Raw genomic sequence first — 23,990 nt, forward strand, 5'->3', positions numbered from 1 at the left:
CTGGACTACAATGAATTATATCTTAAAAGATAATGCTCTTCATAGTGAATCGTGTGAGAACGTCAAATACAACATTCTAATAATATATGGGTCAGAGAACAACCGACCGCCCTGTGGTCTAGTGGTCAGGGTTCCTGGCTACAGATCCAGAGGTCCCGGTTTCGATTGCCGGTGCTACCAGATTTTCTGAGACATACTGGGTCTGGAACGGGATCCACTCAGCCTCGTGAGGATAGTTGAGGAGCTACTTGAACTGAAAAGTTGTGACTCCAGACTAGAAAACCAAAATTAACGGCTGTAGGGATCCGTTGCGCTGACCACGTGACACCCTCAATCCGCTAAAGTTAGCATTAACTTCGACGACAAGCGGCGGTCGATCGGTCGGTATAGTTCGCTTGCGGACTAAAGCCACGGAGTTTGTTTTTTAGGAGAACAACCATAAGAACTCCAGATGGAAAGTTCAGTGTCCCAGACAAGAACATAATCAGACAATTCCTGAGTAAGAGTCAATACAGTTACTGCTTAAATGAATTTTCCCGGTCTGTCAGACATAATGTTGAATCATTTGCATCCACCTCCTCTCTTCACGACTTATTTTCCAACACTGAGCTCGATGTTGTCTTTCCATCTCATTCTTGGTCCTTCAGATGGCCACATTCACGCAATAAATTTCTTATAGGGGAGAAAGAGAAGGGGTGTAAAGCGTGAAGTGATAAAGACTAAAATGGAAGTGACATTAAAGGAGAAAATATCAATAAGGAAATGGAAATGTAAAAACAAAAAGAGTGTTTGTATTAATAACACAAATTGTGCTTTCTTTAATATAAACTCCGGACCTGAAGCTGGCTGAGATGATACAAATGAAACCTCTATAGCATCAACACCCTGTATAGCAACCTGCACTACTTCCGTAGAAACAACCTAAATGATCAATAATTCAGACTAATTTTGAATATAGAGCAAAGAGAAAACCCCAGTGCTCCTCAAAGAGATAATAAGATTCATAATCAAGTCAGTACAATTCAACTTACTTGTGCATTTTCACATTAGCTACAGTTATTTCTGTACATTCGGCAACAACAGTCATTAGACCATTCTTGCACTCAGATTATTTCCAGTATGACTGCTTGGAGCAGCTGTCATCATCAATCACTGCTGCATTTCTACGCATAAGAGTTTCATACAGATTAGGGGCTACAAAACGTCCAGCCTGCTAGTCATAACTTGCCACACATGGAAGCAGTACAGTTGTGTCACAAATTTATGAATCTATATCCTACATGCATTAAACCAGTGGCTCACAAAGAGGGCTGTACCGCCCCCGGGGGTAACTAACAAGCTAGGAGGCGGCAGGTGACGCTGGAGGCGGGCCCCTTTGAGATCGTTGTTCACTTATTTACGATTGAAATGACTTAGCCCAGATACGAGGGGGTACCCAAAAGAAATCGAACTTATTTTTTTTAACTTATTTATTCAAATTTTAAGCACAAACTTTCAATCCCCTTCAAAGTACTCTCCACTTACACTAATACACTTGTCTACTCTTTTATTCCATTTTTCAAAACATTGTCTAAATTCATCTTTTGAGATGCTTAACAGCGCCTCCGTCGTTTTTTCCTTTCATGTCTCTTTTCATTCGAGGAAACAAAAAAAAAGTCGCACGGGGCAAGGTCGGGTGAGTATGGAGGGTGAGGAACAGGGGTCATACCATTTTTGGTCAAGAATTGTCGTACAGACAGGGCTGTGTGAGCAGGGGCATTGTCATGATGGAAAAACCAGTCACCCGACTGCCACAAATCTGGCCGCTGAGCTCCAAGTCACTCCCGACAGCTCCACAATTTCTTCAATGGTCCGTCGTCGATCTTCCTTGATGATTTCACGAATTTTTTCAACATTTTCATGTGTTCGGGCCGTGGAAGGACGACCAGAACGAGGTTTGTCATCAATTGACATTTCACCATTTTTGAAACGGGAAAACCACTCAAACACTTGAGTTTTCCCCATAGCATCGTCCTTGTACGCCGTTTTTAACATTTCAAGAGTTTCTGTTCCACTTTTCCCGAGCAAAAAGCAGAATTTCACCGCCGCACGCTGTTCACGAAAATGGGCCATTGCAAAAACGACGATCACACAAAACAGTTGTCACTATAAACTCTGCCGAAACTAGTCCTTACCTTCTGAAGCAACGGTAGTCGGCTTATCGACTCAGGAATGTTAGCTCTATGCGCTCATAGCGGCAAAACGCGGTACTACAAAAGCTCTGCCCACAAAAAAATTAGTTCGGTTTCTTTTGGGTACCCCATCGTATTGGGAAACTGGTATCACTCACGCCAAAATTTGCTAATAGTGAAATATTTAATAGATGTTATCTTAATTTGTTACTATTATTTTACTTGGTTGTGCAAACCGCTGTTCTGAAGAATGCTTTTTATAGAGTACAGTAGGGGGCCCTGAGAATGAGTTTTTGGAACCAAGAGGCCAGTGAACCGAAAAAGTTTGGGAACTGCTATATTAAAGAAAGAAGATTTCAATTGACCGAACAAATAAGAGATGGAGGCGATATGTTCCTCCGAAACGTCGGTTCACATAATATCTACACGGCGCCACATCCCAAAAGACGGTATTCTTCAGAAGATAAGGGGTTTTCTGGCTTGAATTTCGTAGGGGATGCACTGTACAAATTTTGGCAGAGACCAATTTAGGGTATTCGTGAATTTCCTCAGTCTTTCCGTGCATATACCGAAACAATATCTTAAACCATGACAAGAACTTTCCTTCCACACCCATTCCAATTCAATGTTCTCTTTCATACAATCATTCGATGCTACATAGTGCGGTTTTTTTTTTGCTAGTGGGGTGGGACTAAGTCCCTTGTACTGCGGCCACTTCTCACCTATTGTACCAGCCCCAGATGATAGGTGAGGGTGACTGTGGAGCAATTGGTGGAATGAAGATTGGCAGGGGAAACCGAAGTACTCGGAGAAAACCTGCCCCAGCGCCACTTGTCCACCACAAATCCCACTTGACCAGACCCGGGATCGAACCCGGACCGCCGCCGCGACTAACCGCTTGAGCAATGGCGCGGCCACATAGTCCGGGTTACTTACAGTGTTGTTTAATATACAAATACACGTAAATACATACAATTAATCTGACATTTGAACTTTAAAATTCTTACAGCATGTTATAAGTATAAGACCGCTTCTGTGATCTGGTGGTCACTGTTCCTGGCTACACATCCAGAGGTCCGGGTTCGATTCCGGGCGCTAAAAGATTTTCTGAGAAGTAGTGGGTCTGGAACGGGATCCACCCAGCCCCATGAGAATAATTGAGGAGCTGTTTCAAGGAAATTGCGGCTCCGATGTAGAAAACCGAAATTAGTGGGAATTCGTTGCGCTGACCACGCGACATCCTCTATCCGCTAAAGCTGGCACTAACTTCGCCGAAAAGCGGCGGTCGCTCGGACGGTATAGTTCGTTTGCGGACTAAAACCACGGAGTTATGTTAAAAGTATACAAAAGGTTTCTGGATGTTGACAATGCAGTGATTTATTCAACAATTAAATCGTTGGCTTAAATAATATTTCGGCGTGAACTTACCATAAAACGGGGTTCACATGCCGACGTATGCGCATCTCTCGTTCAAGACCCCCCATCCCCCACTTCTAAACCGTTTTGGAGACTGCCGAATGCCGAAGACCAACTATTAACCCATGAAATTTACAAAATGACAGTGGGCACAAAACCACGGCTGCAAGGCAAGGAGATGAGTCTCGATCTATTCATAAATCTTCACAAATGCCAAATGTCTGGCCCCTTCACTCTCCACTATTTAACTTCCCAGTAATACTACTAGTATGTGAAAAGTAAATACCCACAAAGTTTTTATTATTTAATTTTTAAAGGGAAGTAAACAATGAAAAGAAGCAAGGAAAGATATAAAAATGAAGGAAATATAAGACATAAAGAGCCTGAAAGAAGAAAGAAATAAAGTATATAAAAATGCAGTTACAAATAAACTGGAAGAATCAAATTAAGGATTAAAAGAAGGCACAAAATTGAATGAATTAATGTATAAGGGGTGGGCTTTCTAGGCCCTTGCACCGTGACCACAGTGATATATTGTGCTTAACAAAACTGAACCTAGAGCATATCAGTATCAGTCAGATGATATAAAATTCCATTGATAGAAAACTGTGTCATTTTATAAAATCTAGCATTACTCTGGGTAGCACACTACACAGAACATATACAGAAGTCTTAATGGGGCTGCCATAGCAAGCACGGATGAAACTAGTTAAGAGTTCAGATGAGACACTTGATTAAAGAAGATGGATAAGTAATTAAGAAAAATTCCATCACAGGAAGCCCTATGGTTTATATGTTACCTACTGCTTACGATCTTATAACAAGAAAGTAATTAAATTGAGTTGGCATTGAGAAATATATAGGCTATGAATCAAATTTTCATGTAGAAGCCATATAGAAAGACATTTAAAAAAAGAACTGAATGTGGAAGATAATATTAAAATGGAACAACAGTTATGTCAATGGAAATCGAACCCGCGATCTTATGCCTTGTAGTATAATGCCTTAACCAACTATGCTAAAATGTTCATCTTGTAGACAATATAGTAGGGTAATGACAGAACATTTTGGTCCAACATTTTACTGAGAAAGCTAGAGAGAAATATCACCGTGTTCTTGTATGACAGAGGAAAATTATTAAAAAAAGGAGCTAAGACTTCAGATTTTCATGATTTTTCATATGTGATGTAATCTTCTGGGTGTGAAAGTGATAATACATATATATATATATAATTGTTGATACTTGTAATATTTTGTTACAGTTATATTCAGATTTTTGTGAGAGAATAATGAAGCATCCCTACCCATCACACAAAAACAGCAACATTTGACTGTGGCATACAAATCGGGTGATGTCGTAAACCTATATCACAGAATGTAACAAAAACACTGGGCCATACTGCACTAGACTTGATATGTATACACAAAGGCTTACATCATCACATAATGTAGATGATACTTCAAATGTTTATATGGACCATGTACAGTATCTATTTATACACTGCATGACCTTTAGCATCTACTTCCTCCTTTACAAATCAGCTGACTGTTAAATTACAGACTCAAGGAAAACATTCAGAATCACAACAGTAGCTAAGTGGTCTTCAAAAGAAACAACTGACTACACATGTAATGTACTGAGTGAGTACCAAACAGTCATTTACCAAAAAGAATAGAATTCTTTGTATAAGTGTAGGAAACCAGGAAAATTAATGGCTGACACACTCATATCCATAAAAGTTTGACTAGAATAAGCAAGAGTTGTGGGGCAACAAATTAACAATATATGTGGCTATCTCTGTGTGTGTATGTGTATATGTGTATATTTGCAGTGCTCTTTTCCTAAGAACTTGTTTGTGATTACTGTCACACGCAGTTTGGTTTTAGCCTCAAGATCTTAATGAAAGACTTGTTCTGAATGATCAGGATGTCTGCAACATTTTCCCTTCACATTTTCTATTTAGTGTGATCCTGCTTTCACCATCCAAGTCAGATTTTCTTATTTAATGTTTGTGCATCATGTAACAGCAACCTAACTCCAGGACTGATACTCAGCTGTTACTGTCACTCAAGTCAATATTCTCCTCATTAAGTTTTAAAACAGCATATACACACCCAATTAAGATTCATATTTACAATTAACTGTTTTTTAAATGCTCTTCAAATGTCCATTTTATTTCTGATTTCTCATGCACATATTAACATAGCAGTTCTGGTAAAAGTTGGCACCAACTTTGCCGACAAGCAGCGGTCGCTCGATCGGTATACAATTAGTTTGCTAGCGGACTACAGGCCAATGGCGGACATTCCCCTTCCTCTGGGTTTCTGAACTGTACCCATCCTCAGCTACTAGCTTCTCATAGCAACAGCTCACAACAGCTGAACCCCAGAGGTCATCTAACTAAGTGAAACTCCTAACTTGTCCTGCTTATAACAGCTCAGAACGGTCTGCATGGAAAACACATTCCTCTGCTGTTGTTTATGGGTCACTGCCTAGTAACAGCCGGCTGTTGCTTTGAACGAATATGTCACAAAATTATAAAGAGACCACTGATTACCAACATTACTCATCAGCTCAAAATGAACATTCTGAAACTTTGTATGAAAAACAATGTCTTTGCACTAAGTTGAATTAGGTTCTGGGATAGCTCAGTTGGTACAGCAACTATGATATAGACTGGACAGTCAAGGAATCTGGTTTTGATTTTTCTCTTCTCCATAGCACCATACTGGCTCTGGGGTCCACCCAGCCTGTACAATGGGTACCACGGAATCTATACCCAGGGATAATATGGTTGGTGTGTGAGGCTCACTGCTCAGTTCCCTCTAATGCTACAGTTAAAAATATGAGCACCTACAGCTCCACCCCCCCATACGTCTTCATGGAGTGGTTCATAATTAATGAAGTGTAGAGAAAACTTTGCCCTTTACTATGCAGCATTAATACTGGGCAAGTTTAAGTATGAAATGTAAACTAACAGAAAATATCTATATTCCTGTTTTTTATTTAAAACAAAACATTTCAGAGATTGGATTCTGTCTCTATCTCAGAATCCAGTCCCTGAAATATTTTTAAATAAAAAACAGGATGATGGATAATATCCAAACACTGTAATTGTATTAATGTATCATCTTCACAAACTTTTAGATTTAATATAAAATATGATTTACAATGTGGCACTGCGGAAGTTTTGTATGATAATTTTTCGCAATTTGAAACTAATTAGAAAAAAAAAATGTATTACTCTCTATATATGTAATACCATATTTACGCATGTATAGGCCGGACATTTTTTGCCAAAAATTCAAGAGGAAAACTGGGGTGCGGCTTATATTCGAAATCACACTTCATTTAAAAAAAATTATATTCATAATTAGTAATACAGAATGTTCTACTCCTGAAATAATATTCCAAGAAAATTATTTTTTCTATAATTTGTCTGAAAATTGTGCTGCGGCCTATACACGCACGCGGCCTATACATGCGTAAATACAGTAATACAAATGCCGTCGTGAATGCAACAATTTATTTGGTTGTAGTTCTTTGTCTTTTCTTCCTCTACACTACATGTTTCGGCTGTAACTGGCCATCATCAGGTGTATTTTTCACTACATAGCTGTCACACTGCACACACTCCAAAATCTAAAACACCAGCCTGTCAGTTTTGTTTAAAATCTTGCCAACATATGCTCGTCAATTTGATTTTAGTATTCCAATTTAAAGTTTTAAATCACAGGGATACCTGCTCTGTGNTTTTAAATTGGAATATTAAAATCAAATTGACGAGCATATATTGGCGAGATTTTAAACAAAACTGACAGGCTGGTGTTTTATATTTTGGATTGTGTGCAGTGTGACAGCTACGTAGTGAAAAATACACCTGATGATGGCCAGTTACAGCCGAAACATGTAGTGTAGAGGAAGAAAAGACAAAGAACTACAGCCAAATATATTGTTGCATTCACGACGGCATTTGTATTATTACATATAGAAGTGTATAGTGCAACAGGATGCTTAAATATAATATATTCTCTATATTTAGAAAGTTTTTCATTACAACTTCAGCAAATATGTGGTAAGCATAAAATCGCTTTACATCACTACTGGCTTGATGGTTTCGAGTTTAACCTCTATGGAAGCAAACTGTTGGCCTGATACATACATACATACATACATTTCATTTCACAAGTCAAAACAAATGGACATGAAGGTCGTCATACAAAATTTAAACAAACACGCAGATAACAAAATAATTAAAACTAATTGTTTATGTTATGCTCCACATATTCAGAAACTGTATAAAAGGAATTATTCATAAGATATAAAAACGGCCTATTTTTAAAACTAATTCTATCCTCTTTAAGGCTTTGAGTGGTTATGGGCAATCTGTTGAATAGTTTAATAGCAGTAAACATAGCACCTTTCTGAAAAGCAGAAAGATTCGCGTTTGGCAAATATAATTGCTTTCGATTTCTTGTATTCAAACCATAAACATCTAAACCTGAACAAAATTTAGTTTGGTTATCAATCACAAACATCATCGAGAGAATGTATTCACATGACAATGGCAGTACATTCAATTTCCTAAAAAGATGCCTACAAGAGTCTCTAGGTCCCACTCCAGATATAATCCTTATTACTTTTTTTTTTGTAATTTAAAAACTCTTAACATTATTCGTTGAGTCACCCCCAAAAATTATTCCATACTTAAGAATAGAGTGGAAATAAGAAAAAAACACCATTCATAAAATTTTTTTACTCATAAAATAAGATAAACTCCTAATTACAAAAATAGCTGAACTAAGTTTAGGGAGAACATACTCTACATGACTCTTCCAGTCTAAGCTTAATTTTACTAGTTCTACAAATAGCTTGTAGCATATATTCTGCTTAGTACCTGGGAAGGCAAAGACAAAAGGAAGAACAATTTTTGACTACCATAATCATACAGCTTTCAAAGGCAAAGGATTTTAACGTTGTAATAGCTAAAATATTTCAGCAACACAAATCTTCTGCAAGACATGAAAGCCTCCAAGTTTGGAACACAAAATAAAAAACAATCTATGTGAAGACATTCTGTGAAGTAAATTACAAACAAAATCCTCTTTTCCCCAGCAAAATGTCCATGTTGGCATTATTAATTTTCATCTTGCCACTGGTTCAAGTGTCACAGTCAACTGAGCAATGCCCACTATTGCCTCAATGGACTATTGAAAATAATGAAGTTCTGCAAGATGGAAATATAACAGTGGTTGGTATATTCAACTCCTCCTGACATCTTTGTTTCAAGCAGGCTGGATTGTAAGTACAGTTCAATCTGAATAAATAATGTTTTACTGCTTCTTTTTTTTTTCTTCTCCCCCCCCCCGGCACTACACCCCCGTGGTCCTAGGCCTACCTCCATGAACTTCTCCGTTCACTTCGGTTTTTGTAGATCTTACACAGTCGGTAGGACTCCTTGGACGGGTGATCAGCTCGTCGCAAGGCCTCTACCTGTATACAAACACAGAAAAACGCACACACACAAACTAAACATCCATCCTCTGAATGGGATTCGAACCCATGATCACGGTTTCCAAGTGAGCGAAGACAGTACATGCTGCTGGAAGGATTTTTTTTTTCCTTGGCACTACAGCCCCAGTGGGCCTAGGCCCACTTCCATGAACTTCTCCGTTCACTTTGTTCTTTCTAGATCTTACACATTCGGTAGGACTCCTTGGGCGGGTGATCAGCTCATCGCAAGGCCTCTACCTGTACACAAACACAGAAAAACGCACACACACAAACTAAACATCCATCCCCTTAATGGGATTCGAACCCATGATCACGGTTTCCAAGCGAGCGAAGACAGTACATGCTGCTGGAAGGATTTCTTTTTCCTTGGCACTACAGCCCCAGTGGGCCTACGCCTACTTCCATGAACTTCTCTGTTCACTTCATTCTTTCTAGATCTTACACATTCAGTAGGACTCCTTGGGTGGGTGATCAGCTCGTCGCAAGGCCTCTACCTGTACACAAACACAGAAAAACGCACACACACAAACTAAACATCCATGCCCTGAGTGGGATTCGAACCCATGATCCCGGTTTCCAAGCGAGCGAAGACAGTACATGCCCTAATACTGCTTTAGCAAGCCTTATTCCACTTCAAATTTTTCGTTAACTACAAATTAGAAAATAATAAAAAAATATTTTTTTAATGGTTTGTGTGCATAAAATGCACATTAAATGTTCCACTTGCAATTTTTTAGTTAACCATGAATTAGAAAATAATAAAACATTTTTTTTTGTCTTTGTGTGCATAAAATGCATGGTGTTACAGTATATTTGTATGTACAGATGTCTCATAATAGCATCCTTCAAAACTTGCCATTTCTCTTATTTTCCTTGTTCCAGAACTCCAAAGAATACATAATTAACTAACTCCATTGTGCATAGTCCTTCTTGAGACACCAACATTCACTTGGCAAGTTAAGTAATTTCCATGTTTATGAAACCTAAAGGGGGGCATGCAGTAGTTGGTTGAGGCACTATGCTACAAGCAGGTAGGTCGCAGGTTCAAGTCCCAATGAGGTCACTGGATTTTCTCAACTGACCTAATCCTTCCAGCTGCACTATAACCGTGGGATTGACTCAGCCTCTAACAGAAATGAGTACCAGGAAAATTCCTTGGGGGTTAAGGGTGGCTGGCACGTAAGGCTGATAACCTTACCGCCATCTGTGAGCCAAGTGTTCGGAAGATGTGGGACTCTCAACCTCTCATACCCCTATGGGCCTTCACGGCCTGTTACAGGTACAACTTTACCTGCTTTTTATGAAACCTGAGGTCCATTACTATGTTCACATGAGCCCACCACTGGATCCTTTCCTGAGCAATATGAATCTAATATACATCATCACACCCTGCTTCTTTAGGAATCATTTTAATAACATTCTCCCATCTATGCCTAGGTAATCCAAATGGCATTTTCGCTTCAAGTTTTCCACCTAACATTTTGTATTAATTTCTCATCTATCCCATGATATATGAGGGGGGACCCAAAAATAACCGGAAACGACCTGTTGCACGCGCATGCTTTGTAGTTACGAGTTGTGCTGCTAGGTGGTGTTAGCTGGGGGTCTCCCGCGACTGTTAGTGAGCTGGCGTCAGTCTGAGTTAAGTGGTTTGTCTGTGGTGCTCTGTTGTGTGCGTTCCTGTTTCAACCCTTTGGCGATTAGTGAGATGGCCGACCAGAAGGAACAAAGAGTGTGCGTGAAATTGATGAAGATCGTCGAAAGACCATTGACCAACTTTCTGAGGAAACGAACATCTCATGCAGCATGGTCCAGCGAATTTTAACCGAAGGTTTGCACATGAGATGGGTGTCTGCAAAATTTGTTCCTCGCTTGCTCGGAGATGACCAAAGAGAAAACTGCGTGAATGTTTGCCGCGATTTGAAGAGTGAAGTGCAGTTTTCCCTAACAGAAAGCAACAGGTCGTTTCCGGTTATTTTTGGGTCCCCCTTCGTATATCCCATCTATTACAGCCTCCTTGATTCATCCACCCTAATGACACTGGTAATGTGCATGAATCATCAAGTTCCTCATTTTCCTCCAAAGAATATAGCTGCATAAATGTATATATATTATTAAGACAAGAAATGTGACAGTTTAAAGTGAGCAATCAAGCACAATTATACAAAGCATGGAGCTGAAACTGCCATTCAAATTTCATCAACATCAGCATTTCATTAATTAGGCTGCATAGTCTGTCTCAGTTCGAAATGTAATTCTATTTTCATCTTACAAATGTTTAAAATGTAATTATGAGAGCTGTTGAAACTTATTTCATTTTAACATTTGAATGCTTTAGCTATAAAAGTAGTAAACCTGATCTCTCCATCACATTCATGGATGCCCTGAGTCTGTCTTTCCTTTCGAGTGACATTAATAAAGTATCATGTTTAATAAAAATTATTAAGGGCTTTTGTCAATTTTAGAAAGACCGTTAGAAATGATACTTTACTTGATGGTATAAATTTTACTTTCTGTCTCCCTCATTCAATGTTCACAAATTGGAAATAAGCATAAGATGGAGACAAAGGATGACCGTCTTCGTGGTCTAGTGGTCAGAGTTCCTGGCTACAGATCCAGAGGTCCTGGGTTCGATTCTCGGCGCTACCAGATTTTCTGAGAAGTAGTGGGTCTGGAACAGGGTCCACTCAGCCTTGTGAGGATAACTGAGGAGCTATTTCAAGGAAACAGTGGCTCCGGTCTAGAAAATCGAAATTAACAACTGTCAGGATTCATTGCGCTGACCACGTGACACCTTTTATCCGCTGAAAGTTAGCACTAACTTATCCGACAAGCGGTGGTCGCTCAGTCAGTATAGTTCACTTGAGGACTAAAGCTATGGAGTTTGTTTTTTGTTTTGTTTGATGGAGACAAAAGTTACTCACACTGGAGTTAATTATTTTGTTATTTGCTTATACCTCTGTGAATGCACAGAAACTTTAAAAAATATATAATGAGAAAAGAATGTTTAAAGTGTTCAAAGGGTTTTGCCAATTAAGAAATTCACTAAATAAAGCCTCTCTCACACATGCATTTAATGTACAAGGGCAGCTAGAAAGTAAGTTGATGTGTTTAACACACTACACTGTGCTGAGAGGCTAGTTATACTGGACATAACGGTAGAAGCAACTGTGGCAGTAAATGTTATAATGATAAAAACTCCATCTCAAGTGCAAACAATATATTTTGTGTCTTTGATCTTGTTCCCCTACACTACGTGTTTCGGCCTCAGACGGCCATCATCAGGTGTATAACACTCACGTCGCACACGTGTTGCACACGTAGTAAAGAATAGCAGCGGCACACACACAGAAAGACTACACAAGATAACACCTATACAGTGTGGTAACAAGAACTAGCCGCTGCAGCACTTTAAACATAGGGCGAATAACCCTAACAATTTTAAAAATTTTAAAATTTAGGAAAGAAATTTAAAGGTTTTTAAAATTAGAACTAAAGATTTTATTATAGTGCTATTATAACAAAGTCAAAATTAACGTGTGTAATATAAAATAATCTACAAACCAGGCAGTTATCAACGAAGTGAAGTTGATAATAACAAGGAAAGTGTTTTTAAATGTTAAATTTTGAGCTGGGTGCAGTGTGACAGCGACGTGAGTGTTATACACCTGATGATGGCCGTCTGAGGCCGAAACATGTAGTGTAGGGGAACAAGATCAAAGACACAAAATATATTGTTTGCACTTGAGACGGAGTTTTTATCATTATATCATTTATCGTATGGAGTGCAACAGGATGCTTAAATATAATATTGTAAACTGTGGCAGTAGTGATCACTGATAGTAGTAATGGCATCAGTGGGGTGCTGGTCAAAGTGGTGAATGTGAACACTGGAGAAAAACAGCTAAACATTTACGGTTTGTGTTAATGTACATTGGACTTGGTACTGTGAATTTATTGGGTACAAGACCTTTGAAATTTGCTTGCTCTGTTGAAAATGCAATTTGCTTTACTAACAATGAAATCTGTTGACAAAGTCGATAAATTCTCCAGTGGACTTATCTGTACAACTCACCCATGACCCCATGACATGCGCACATCTCTTAAGTTATTCCGTAACACCACAACAACTTTATAAGTGACCATATAGCAATGGATCGAGAAAGAAAGTACTCACAATCTGTTTTCAATGACATGCCACAAAAAAGAAGTGGAATTTTAAATTCCCAAAATAGCAATACTGCAACCATTTGAAACATGCAACTATTCCTACCTCTAGTCCCATACATGGATGGTTCTTGTTCAAATAATAATTTCAATTCCATTCTTAGGTAAACATGATTTTCTGAATAAAGAGTCTTACATAAAGTCAATACAAATGCAAATCACATATTATAAGTCATATAATGAACATAGTGGTCCATCAGTGATGCAATTTAACCTAAAACATAAGTATGTTATCTTTAAACATATGTCAGAACAATGTTAGAAATTTGACAATTATCTTCATGTAAAAACATGTTACATAAGTGTGTTTAGTAGAGCTACTTTAATTTATTTTACTGTGTATACACTAAATGTCAATGAGAACTTCTAATAATCTAAACATACTGATTATAATAATCCTGTCCTTCACTTTGCATAATTAAAATTGTGACAGAGGCATACATTACGTTAGTGAGCAATTTTATATGAAACAAACTATACTAAGTTGTATGTATCATGTGTAAACTTTCATTTATAAAAATAATGAGTAAATGCTACAGCCTCACAGTCAAGGTGAATATTGCTAATGTGCATCATATGTAAACATAACGTTGTTCTTTCTTCCATACAAGTGGACATAACAAACCCATGAAACCCAATTTATTCTAATAAGTCTGACTCCTGGGCACCATGAAAATCTAAAGAGATACCACATACATCAGAATCACTGACTTTTTTCCAAGCAGCCTTAACTTTCAGGCCACTTAAACACATTTCCATATTATGGAGATACCTTCCCAGGAAACACCACACACAACTGCACAATGCAATTTGTCATCTGAATTTTTCACAAGAACCTGAATACTTGCAATTAACAGAGCATCTGGTTTTAGGTTTATCTATACAGTTGTGCTGCCTTACAAACTTTACAGCCAACAAAACAGGAACATTTATGAGAAACTTTCAATGGAAGGAAAATTATATCTAATATTTTCAGGATGCAAGATCTCCAAGCCCGCTTAACTTCTGCTGGATTCTCTGATGTTGCATTTCGTATTATTAACTCTAAACTTGCCATGAATGAAACTGAAGGATTTGCTATGCTCAAAAACATGGCAGGGGACATTCCAGTGTTACAAGAGCCTCAGATCATTGCCTCTGGCACTTGGCAATCCATACTGGAAGGAGGAATTGATCACGTTCTTGTACTGGACAGGTAAAAACTATTATGGTACCATAATCTGAGGTTTTTGAAGCTGTGAATATTAAGACTGATTTTTTGGGAATTGATAGCATGTAGTTCTGTAAGCAGTTACAAGCATTTCAGAGGACCTTGCTGTTTCTATGTTCATTCTAAAAACGCCCATCTGCAAGACGTATGTAGTATGTTCTTAAGCAGAACTCCTTTATATCATAATCCAGACAACTATAATTTTATTACATTAATCTCACCTACTAAATGAGAAATTCCAAAGAAGTCAACAGTGCTTCCACTCTAAATTTTTTCTGGATCATCTAACTGATCTACATTCATGAAGTTTCTCATGAAATCTTACATATTTTTACCAGCATGGAGATCTGGAAAAATGAACTTTCACATAAAACATAACAGCAGCATGATCAGCAGTTTTGTAATATAAACATATATGTCCATGGTGCAATTCGGTTGATGACCACATGGCTCTTAGGTTCGTTAATATAATGATCACATATCAAGATTCTGAATATGTAAAAAGTAAATATATTTTTGTAAACAAAGGATATCCAAAATCAGTAAGTATTAACAAATTTCACTTCTCACTGAGTAGCTACAAGTAACACATGTAAAGTAAATGTCCTGAGGAAACTGAATACTGCTGCAGGTGTGGACGACTCGTGTATCAAGTGATCTCTCCATGGAGTCTACTAACCTATCCTTATGTTAAAGCGGCCATTTTATCAACATACAATGATGATCCATGTGGTCCTTGTAACCTAACTGTCCCAGTAAGTACAATAATCTAAAGAGGTACCTAAATATTAAGGTATCACACATAACTAACACCACATGAACAATGTAAACTGTAGGGAATCGAAAAATGGATTCTATGAACTTTGAGGCTTTATCCCAATAGGAAAGCTTATTATTAGCAATATCTGTGTGATGAGAATGGCTGGATGACTAGAAGGGACATTTAAGGAAGAACTCTAAAGGGGGAAACATAAAACCAAAGGTAGATATGAAGGGTGTCAACCCATGGGACTTCTTTCTATGGCCTTAGTATAAGGACCACTAAACTGGCACAAAAATTAATTATTAATTAATAAATACAGTCATCTCATATGCAGTAATTACTTGTGACTATTAACACATCAATCATATTAAATAAAAAAACACAAAAGTATAACTTTAACTAACTTAAATTCTGCTAGTAGCAAATAACCAAGATTAAAAGTAATGGTTATATTGCCATGGATTTATTGCTGCTACGGGGTTCATGAACACAGGGTGCATGCCATGAAGGTGAAGTCACCATTATGTTATGTTATGTATGTGTGTCCCTTTTATAATAAAAGTGACACATGCCTGACCTAGAAAATTATGAACAAGTAACACAAGGGGAATGACACACATAAAAATAGTATGAGGAACATGTGAGCCCATACAGCGCAGTGATTTCCTTAAGTTAATAGTTGCCTGATGATGGCCTCGTGAGACCAAAACATTTAGCAACGAATGACATTTTACGAATTCTAAATGTAATTATAAATGACATTTAAAATAAAAAGTTGTGTTTGCATTTACAGATGGAAGTGAGTGAGTGAGATATTAATGCAACAGGATGCTGAAATATAACATTAAAAAATCTTTATTGACCTTACACAGCCATTTTTATAAAACTATATCTGAAGTGGTGACCATGAAGGGCTTTTTCAGTTGGACAAATATGTTGCAATGAGAACACAATTTTTCAATCTTGTCCTCTGGTTACTGCATTACACTTCCACATAGCAGGAAAATACTGTTTTGTTTATTAGCCATCAAGAACTGCAATGTACAAATTGAGGCATGCAGCTGAAAAAAATGTACCATACAAAATTTGAAGACATGCTTTACTGGTTAAAAGAAGTTCAGAAGAAATGTTATATGCGGATAAAAAATTATGTAGCTTAAGGGTCAATGTGCAGTTCCTATCAATGTCATGTAAATTAGTTCCAAGACTTACTGAAAGATTTAAAAGGCATTATTTTTTATAGTCCTAACAGTATAAGATATATATATGTTTCAGCCCAAGCCCAACTGCAATGCAGTCAACATTAAAATTGTAATGGCATTCGTAACTAACAGCTCATCTTGGATTTCTGATAGAACAAATCCTGAGTCACTGTAGTATAGCTCTGCCAATCATAGAGTGCTGTATAAAATTGTAATGTGTCACACATGTCACAATATATTAACTACTGAAGTGTATTTAATGTGTTAAAATACTCCACGCTTTTCATTTAACGCAAACTCTGGTCACTGCTTTTATGATTTCCTGGCATTATGTGAGAAAATACATTAAGTGTTAACAGTTACAAAGCTACTAATCAATACAAAATTCTCTAAGTTACTTTTAGGAACCCTTCCTGTCTCAGAATATAACATATTCCGCCAATTCCCTCCAAATATCTTAAATTTGCGTTAAGAGTTTTCTGTAGAATTTATGTTATTTGGAATCAAAATTTAAACTGTTATGAATCTTCATTTGAAGTCAACTGCATTGATTATTTCTGACTGTCAAAACATTAAACAAATCACATAGGAACTTAAAAAATCAGCCAGATTTTGGTAGTGGAACTTTCTCCACGCTTCATATATTTTCATGACTCTGTTCTTTTAGCATTAGTACAATTTCCTCCAATACAGACGTAATGGTTAAGCTACCATGGCTTGTTACCAGAAATTCATATGTGAAAAATAGGCCACTAAGTGAAGCACGAATGGGGAGAAGAGGAATGCATACAGGATATTGGTGGGAAAACAAGAAGGAAAGAGACCACTCGGAAGACCAAGGCATAAGTGGGTGAACAATATTAAAATGGATCTTAGAGAAATAGGATGGCATGGTATGGATTGGACTGATCTGGCTCAGGATAGGAACCAGTGGAGGGCTCTTGTGAACACGGTAATTAACCTTCAGGTTCCATAAAACGCTGGGAAATTGAGTAGCTGCAGACTTGTCAGCTCCTCAGGTAGGGCTCAGCTCCACGAGTAAGTAAGGCCACTAAGTGAAGGTTATGTTGCCAGTGTGGCTTTACACTTGTGTATCTGATTATATTTCCCTGCCCCAAAATCTAAACCAAACTTGAAATCAGCATAGACTTTAAGGTTTACTAGCAGTTTACATTCTTAAAAGGGAATCAGTCAGATAACAGTGCAGCACTCTGATTACTCTACAATTCATTGCACAGAATTGTGCACATGTTTATCATTTAGCATCAGAGTGGCCCATGAGGCAAAGCGATTCTTTTTCCTTCACTTACAAGTTACTAATAATACATCTGTTTCTACAGGAGCAAGAAAATACTGATCCAAGAGCTGTGGCAGAAACAATTTCAACAGCTGAACTTAACATTTTAACTCTTTTCAATGAAACTGGAATAACAACTATCAATGAAACTGAAACAGGCAATTTCAACAATGAAACTGAGACAAACATTACCAAAACACAGTCTGAAATAATGCTTGTTAACAACACAGGCACTGAAAGAAGTGACTCAGAAAATCTGATGGAATCAATGTTGAATAAAACTCAAACAAAATCCAAAAAGATTTCAGTGGTAGTATCACAAGACTGTAACAAGACAGAATGGAATCAATCTGACATGCAAATCAGGCAGCAGCAGCAGTCTTTAGTTGATGCCAAGGAGTCACACAAATACAAAAACAATATATCAAATACACAGGAACTCAACACGACAGATCATCACAGGAACAGGTTACACAAAGATGGAAAAATATTATCTGAAGACATGGTGGAAGGAATGGAACCTCAGCAGTTGCAAAATATCTCTGTTCCAGCAGATTCATATCAAAATATTCACAAATTGAATTCCAGTGATATAGACCAAAACGATAAAGTGCATGAAACAGACTATTTGAGTCATACTTTATCACCTTTGATTGAAAGAAATGATGGCACTGTACCAATAAGGGTAATTTTGCATTTCCCACATGAACATCGCCGTGAAAATGGAATAGTTTCAGAACATGAGTATATAGTTCTACAGACTGGCAATCCTGCCTACCATGGTCACTTGGAAAAGACACAAATTACAGGACAGGAAACACCTGATAAGGATGACAAGCAGACATCGAATAGAAAGCATGAAGGAAAGAAAATCCATATTAAACTAAAAATACCAACTTCTGAAGGAATAAGAAATACTACTGAAAGACATGAAGAGGAAAGTGTAGAAAAGGTGTATCATCACAACAAAGGGTGGAAGAAACACAATAGTAAGGAAGCTGCAGACTCTCATGATAGTGAAACATCCACAGAAATATCTCAAGATATCAGGAAACATGGTAAAAACCAAAACAGAATTAAACCTTCACATAACAATACTATATACTTGCATAAAGGTAAAGGTAGACATTTTCATAAACCAGGACAATTTCATAAAAAACACAAATTAATTCAGATTGTAGTTCCTGACAATACCAACGGGACTGTTTCTATAATAACATCAAAGAATAAGCAACATAAGCAACCACATGTAACCGCTGAAGATGGCAGGAATGAGACCAGTGAGGGGGTTACTATAAAGAGTAACAACCGAAAAAACAGCAGTGCTGATACTATCAAGAAAGATGAAGTATACAGAAAGAGACCTGCTGGTAAAAAAACTAAATACCAACATCACAGGACATCTGAAAATGAAAAATTAAATGGAAATACAAGTACCCTGAATGTTTCCTCAGCACCGCAGACATTAATACCTCTGTCAACTGTGTGGCACAAAGCTCATATTCCGATTGGTGAACATACTGTGGACGATGATTTGAATGATTTTGACGATTCACGTGAAGAACAGCCAACAGAATTCAAACCAAAACAGGATGACAATCCCAAAGCAGAAAAACTGAGAATGTACACCATCAGTAACAAAAATAGTACAGACATTAGTATAGACGAAGAAAATGGCAGTAAGCAAAATACACAGTGTTCTAACAATCACACTGAAGGATCTGTCAAGGTCGATGACATCAGAAAACCAAATGCAGGGCATGTAATAGATGAACCATCTGCCTCTTCAAGGGAGGACAGCAGTGACAGTGAAACACAAGGTGAAAATATTATTAAACATTACAGTAAGTTATTAAAATGGATAGATTATCCATTATAATTGCTCATATTTAAGATGCATTTTAAACACAAAGTTGCATATGTTATCAGAGTGGGATAAACAATCTGCAACCATAAATATGGTATTTCAAATTTTGTAAGAAAATTCGGTGAGAATTTCATATTTCTAAATCGTAACATTGTCCAGAATTGAAAAAAAAAAAAATTTAACAACAGAGTGCATAAATTTAGCTACAAGAGTAATTCTAGATTTTTACAACGAAACAGTACAAAGCCAAAAGTACAATGTGAGAGTAGAATAGTAACTGAAACCCAATACTAAAATGTTTCAACATGCTCTCAAAATGAGTATGGGTGTGGGGCCATTAAAAAGAGTGACACCACATATCTTACAGCAGACTGCAATATGAGGTTGCCAGCTCAGAATTCATCATATGAACAAAAGCATCTGAATGTCTGATTATTTTTCTGCCAAATCGGGGACACATCTGTGGAATAATTTGACTGTATGATAAATTATGGGCAGTGAAGCATAATAATTCGAACAAAGCATATTTTATGCGAAATAACTGATGTTATCTCTGGTAAATGGTATAGAAATGTTTGTTCCCAGAAATATAATTCTTTAAGTTATTTAACTGAATACAAAGAGGCCCTTCATATTTTACTACACCAATCTTTTACAAGACATGAGAACATAATCTCCTGTCAAACTCACTTACCTTTTACAATTAAAAACGTGTGTAATTTTTATTTATGTTAAAGCTTGCACATCTTTTACTATAAATATCATGAACATACTTTACCTGTCTCTTGAACTAGTATGTAGGTCTACATATGCTATTATACATTTATACATAAAACTATAAAACTGAGTAACTTCAATGTTATTGAAATGTTTGAAATCTGGTTAAATTTATGAAGAACCTGTCAGAAAACATTTTGTTGGGCAGGGTCAGATGTATCTCAGACCACAAATCAAATATTTCAATATCTGTTTTAAGTCTCTCAATAATATGTCTGTAGAATGTGTATCATGTATGTTGCAAGTCGTAATAAAGATGTAATTTAAAGTTACAGAACGTCTGATCTCATAACAAAAAAGAAACAAATTATAATTTTGTTGCCTATTGAGGTATAGGAGCAGTCAACATAAGGAAATAAATCAAATTTTAATAAAATCAATTTCAATAAAAATATCAGTGGTTAAATCAATTTTATTCTCATTCAAATACTACATGTTTTGGTCATGTGGACCATCATCAGGCAGTTTGTAAACAGATAAATAAAAGTACATTAGTATTGAGTTGTAACATGAAATGGATCCAGTTTTACAATGAAAAATGTAATAAATTCTTGCATTAACTTGCAAAACATAAAATATACAAAGGACTGTAGTTTTTCTTAAGTTGTTCAAAAACTAAATAAAGAATAGAATCAAGGACTGTGCTACAAGCCAGATGGTTGCAGGTTCAAGTCCCGATGAGGTCATTGGATTTTTTTTCAATTGACCTAATCCTTCCAGCTGCACTATGGCCCTGGGGTTCACTCAGCCTCTAACAGAAATGAGTACCAGGAATTAATTAAATAAATTTCCTGGGGAAAAAAGCGTGGCCGGTGCATAAGGCTGACAAACTTACCGCCATATTTGAGCCTATTGTCTAAATAATTTGGGACCCTCAACGTCTCACAACCCTACGGGCCTTCACAGCCTGGTGCAGGGATAGATTTACTTACTTTTTATAACTATAATATGGGGCTTGTTAAGTGTGGAAAGGAAGGATGTATATGTACAATCCAGAATCTGAGTAATGGAGTACCTATTGATATTTTAACATTCCATATTGTACATAAATCTAGTTGCTTCTGAAAATTCGCTGAAGTAGCATATGTACAACAGGTTATGTGTGGGTATACAGAGCGTATTGTGCTACAGTGGTGAAAAAAATTGCATACTGTAGTTGTGACACTGCTGCTACTCCTTGCTGGTTAATGGTGCTCCATCAGTTCTGATGGTTCAGTTGGTACTGAAGCCCTCTGCTGCCATGTTCTTTATTTGTCAATTTGCCGAGCTGCTTGTCAAAGAGATGGAAATAACATTTCCTAGAGTTGTGAATGGGTGATAGGCTGGTTCAAAAATCGATGTGGGGCTTCCCAGATGGACTAGTCTGAGATCATAATTAGGGACTAACTTGGGATTGGGTGCAGTTAACATAGTGGTGTTACAGAAACCCCTCAACTGACTTAAATCATATGCAGTTTATTCAGTAATTTGCATTCACTTATAATACAAATTCCAAGAAGTGGGGTTTGCCACTCAGATGCCGTTGGAGCCAACTTCCTCGTGTAACTGCAACGCATCAGCTGCTCAGCGGCACAGGCCACCCTCGCCCTACTTCCTCGAGATGCATATTCCTTTCTCTTAAGAAATGTTACATCCGGGTCTACTGTTCTCTCCCTTGGGACTGGCACACAGAGGCTGGATTCCATTTGTCAGGCAACTACCTGAATCTGGCTATTCCTAATTATTAAATTCATATAATTAATCAGGAGGATTAATGTACAGTTATAACATACAAGGGAGAGTCAGTATATAAATCATCAATGGAAGTAAAACAGCTGTAATAGATATAATATGTTTTCTGTGTGTATGATTAGGTAGCAGCAAAGTCCAGCTTCATGACAGTCTAGATAGAGACACGCATGCACATGTTCAGAGGCTGGTTTCAGTAGTCAAAATGGCTACTGTGCATGAGGGGTGTACTACCAAACAGCAGCATTTTGTTGGGGATATTTTGTGGGCAAAATGACTCAGTGCAAAGCATATTCATAAAGAAATGTTTCCTGTTTATGGTGGGATGTGTTTGTCATGTAAAGCAATTCCACCTTGGTGACAGATATTTTGCTGATGATGCAGAGGTTGAAATGAAGGTGTGAAAGTGGCTGAGACACCAGTCAAAAGACTTCCATACTGCAGATTTTGATGCACCGGTAAAACAATGGGACAAGTATATCAATGTTGGTGGAAGATATGTTGATAAATATACGTTTTTTCTCAGTTCAAATATCACGTTTTACATTTTATATCCATTTGTGACCTCTTTACTGACTCTCTCTCATAGTATGCAAGTATGTAGTTGTTGGCATAGTGTCTTGTGGAAGGAATGTATCCTGGATGTGTAGTAGTGTGTAAGTTGTATCATGGTTGCATTTGGAACAGGGTTTCTTCTAGGTGTGGAGTACTATGTGGAATGAAGTCAATTACTGTTTCCTGTGATCTGTCTGGGATGCAGCTGGTTGAAGTGCTGGGTGGTAATTAATGTATGTTTTATAAACCATAATACTTCATACAGTTTATATTTCATCACTTGATACAAGAATTTGTCATGACATTTTTCATTGTGAAAATAGATCCATTTCATTTTTCAATTCAATAACAATGAAATTTATTTTATTTATTTATCTATTTATTTATTTACAAACTACCTAATAATGGCCTATGCAATCGAACCACATGGTGGTGCAATGAAACAATAAAACTGATTAAACCATTGACATTTTTACTGGTCTCAATTAATCTTATTAGAATTTAATTTTCTTCACTGTTGTGCTGATGGCTACCATACCTCGATTTTATTACATAAGAGGAAGCAAAACATAATATTAAATATTTTTAACATGTGTGATGGGTTGGTTAATAGGTGTGAAATCCACTCAACTATGGTGGTCATTTGTGAATGTCATTACACAAGAAAAAAATAACAAAATATTTAAAGCCAAAGTCAAAACTTAATCTAATTTTGGCAATGACATTTCTCTCACATCAGATATACTGGTTCTTCTATCATCATTTAATCATTCAGCCTCATTTCTAAAAGCTGTGTACAGCTGTAATTGGAATGAACATAGGAGAGGCTATACTGCTAAGTATATTGGACAGTATACCTTTTCACTTCTCTTGCAAGTGAGATGCAGGAACTTTTCTGTTGAAATAAAATTTTGGTGATTGTCTTAATATAAACAAAGGAGAACTTGTTCTTTCTCCTACTACTAAATGACCTCACAGCATAAATATAATCATGACAAAACTTGTCTCCATGGAGTGAAGGTGATTCCTGACACCACAAAATACGTACAACAACAACAAGAAATTCCACCAATTTCACTTACTTTATTAGGAACTGAGATCATCAGAGTCAAGAGATTCATCATCATCTGTATCCCCTTCAGAGAACTCTTCTACCTGTGATGGTGTCCTTTCTTGAGAAGAACTAAAAGGGAAAAATATAAATTAGAAACTTCACTAAATATCTCCTATCAAATATCTTTATATATATATATATATATATA

At 37.1% G+C, this 23,990-nt stretch overlaps 2 protein-coding genes across 4 annotated transcripts in view; one reads left to right on the top strand and one right to left on the bottom strand.

Annotated features, from left to right (window-relative positions):
- Window positions 1-23,907, bottom strand: part of LOC111868559 (sushi, von Willebrand factor type A, EGF and pentraxin domain-containing protein 1-like) — a 29,494-nt gene extending 5,587 nt beyond the window's left edge. The window contains exons 1-2 of one of the 2 annotated variants that reach the window (XR_002843542.2): window positions 23,811-23,907; window positions 21,324-22,161 (exon numbers count right to left, since the gene is read on the bottom strand). The gene's annotated coding sequence lies outside the window, so the exon portion shown is untranslated. Of the gene's footprint in view, window positions 1-21,323; window positions 22,162-23,810 lie in introns of those variants that run through there. The other variant, XM_023859355.2, reaches the window with a different exon arrangement.
- Window positions 5,122-20,717, top strand: LOC111868294. 2 transcript variants are annotated; one of them, XM_023858868.2, is made up of 5 exons: window positions 5,122-5,228; window positions 8,704-8,889; window positions 14,306-14,524; window positions 15,171-15,294; window positions 17,845-20,717. In XM_023858868.2, exons 3-5 carry the CDS (start codon window positions 14,307-14,309, stop codon window positions 19,678-19,680), a joined length of 2,178 nt encoding a protein of 725 aa, XP_023714636.1. In that variant the 5' UTR covers window positions 5,122-5,228; window positions 8,704-8,889; window position 14,306; the 3' UTR covers window positions 19,681-20,717. The 2 variants fall into 2 exon arrangements, with proteins under 2 accessions (XP_023714636.1, XP_023714713.1); XM_023858945.2 differs by lacking the exon at window positions 8,704-8,889 and having other exon boundaries at window positions 5,125-5,228.
- Window positions 23,908-23,990: the final 83 nt, after the last annotated feature.

Source organism: Cryptotermes secundus, unplaced genomic scaffold (genome assembly GCF_002891405.2).
Source record: "Cryptotermes secundus unplaced genomic scaffold, Csec_1.0 scaffold112, whole genome shotgun sequence".
Classification (NCBI taxonomy): Eukaryota; Metazoa; Arthropoda; class Insecta; order Blattodea; family Kalotermitidae; genus Cryptotermes; species Cryptotermes secundus.

Excerpts from the sequence above, each read along its gene's own strand:
- LOC111868294 (XM_023858868.2), top strand. The coding sequence starts at position 14,307 with ATGCAAGATCTCCAAGCCCGCTTAACTTCTGCTGGATTCTCTGATGTT. Across the intron at positions 14,525-15,170 it reads CACGTTCTTGTACTGGACAG|GTGTGGACGACTCGTGTATC; the intron begins GTAAAAACTATT and ends ATACTGCTGCAG. Across the intron at positions 15,295-17,844 it reads CTTGTAACCTAACTGTCCCA|GAGCAAGAAAATACTGATCC; the intron begins GTAAGTACAATA and ends CTGTTTCTACAG.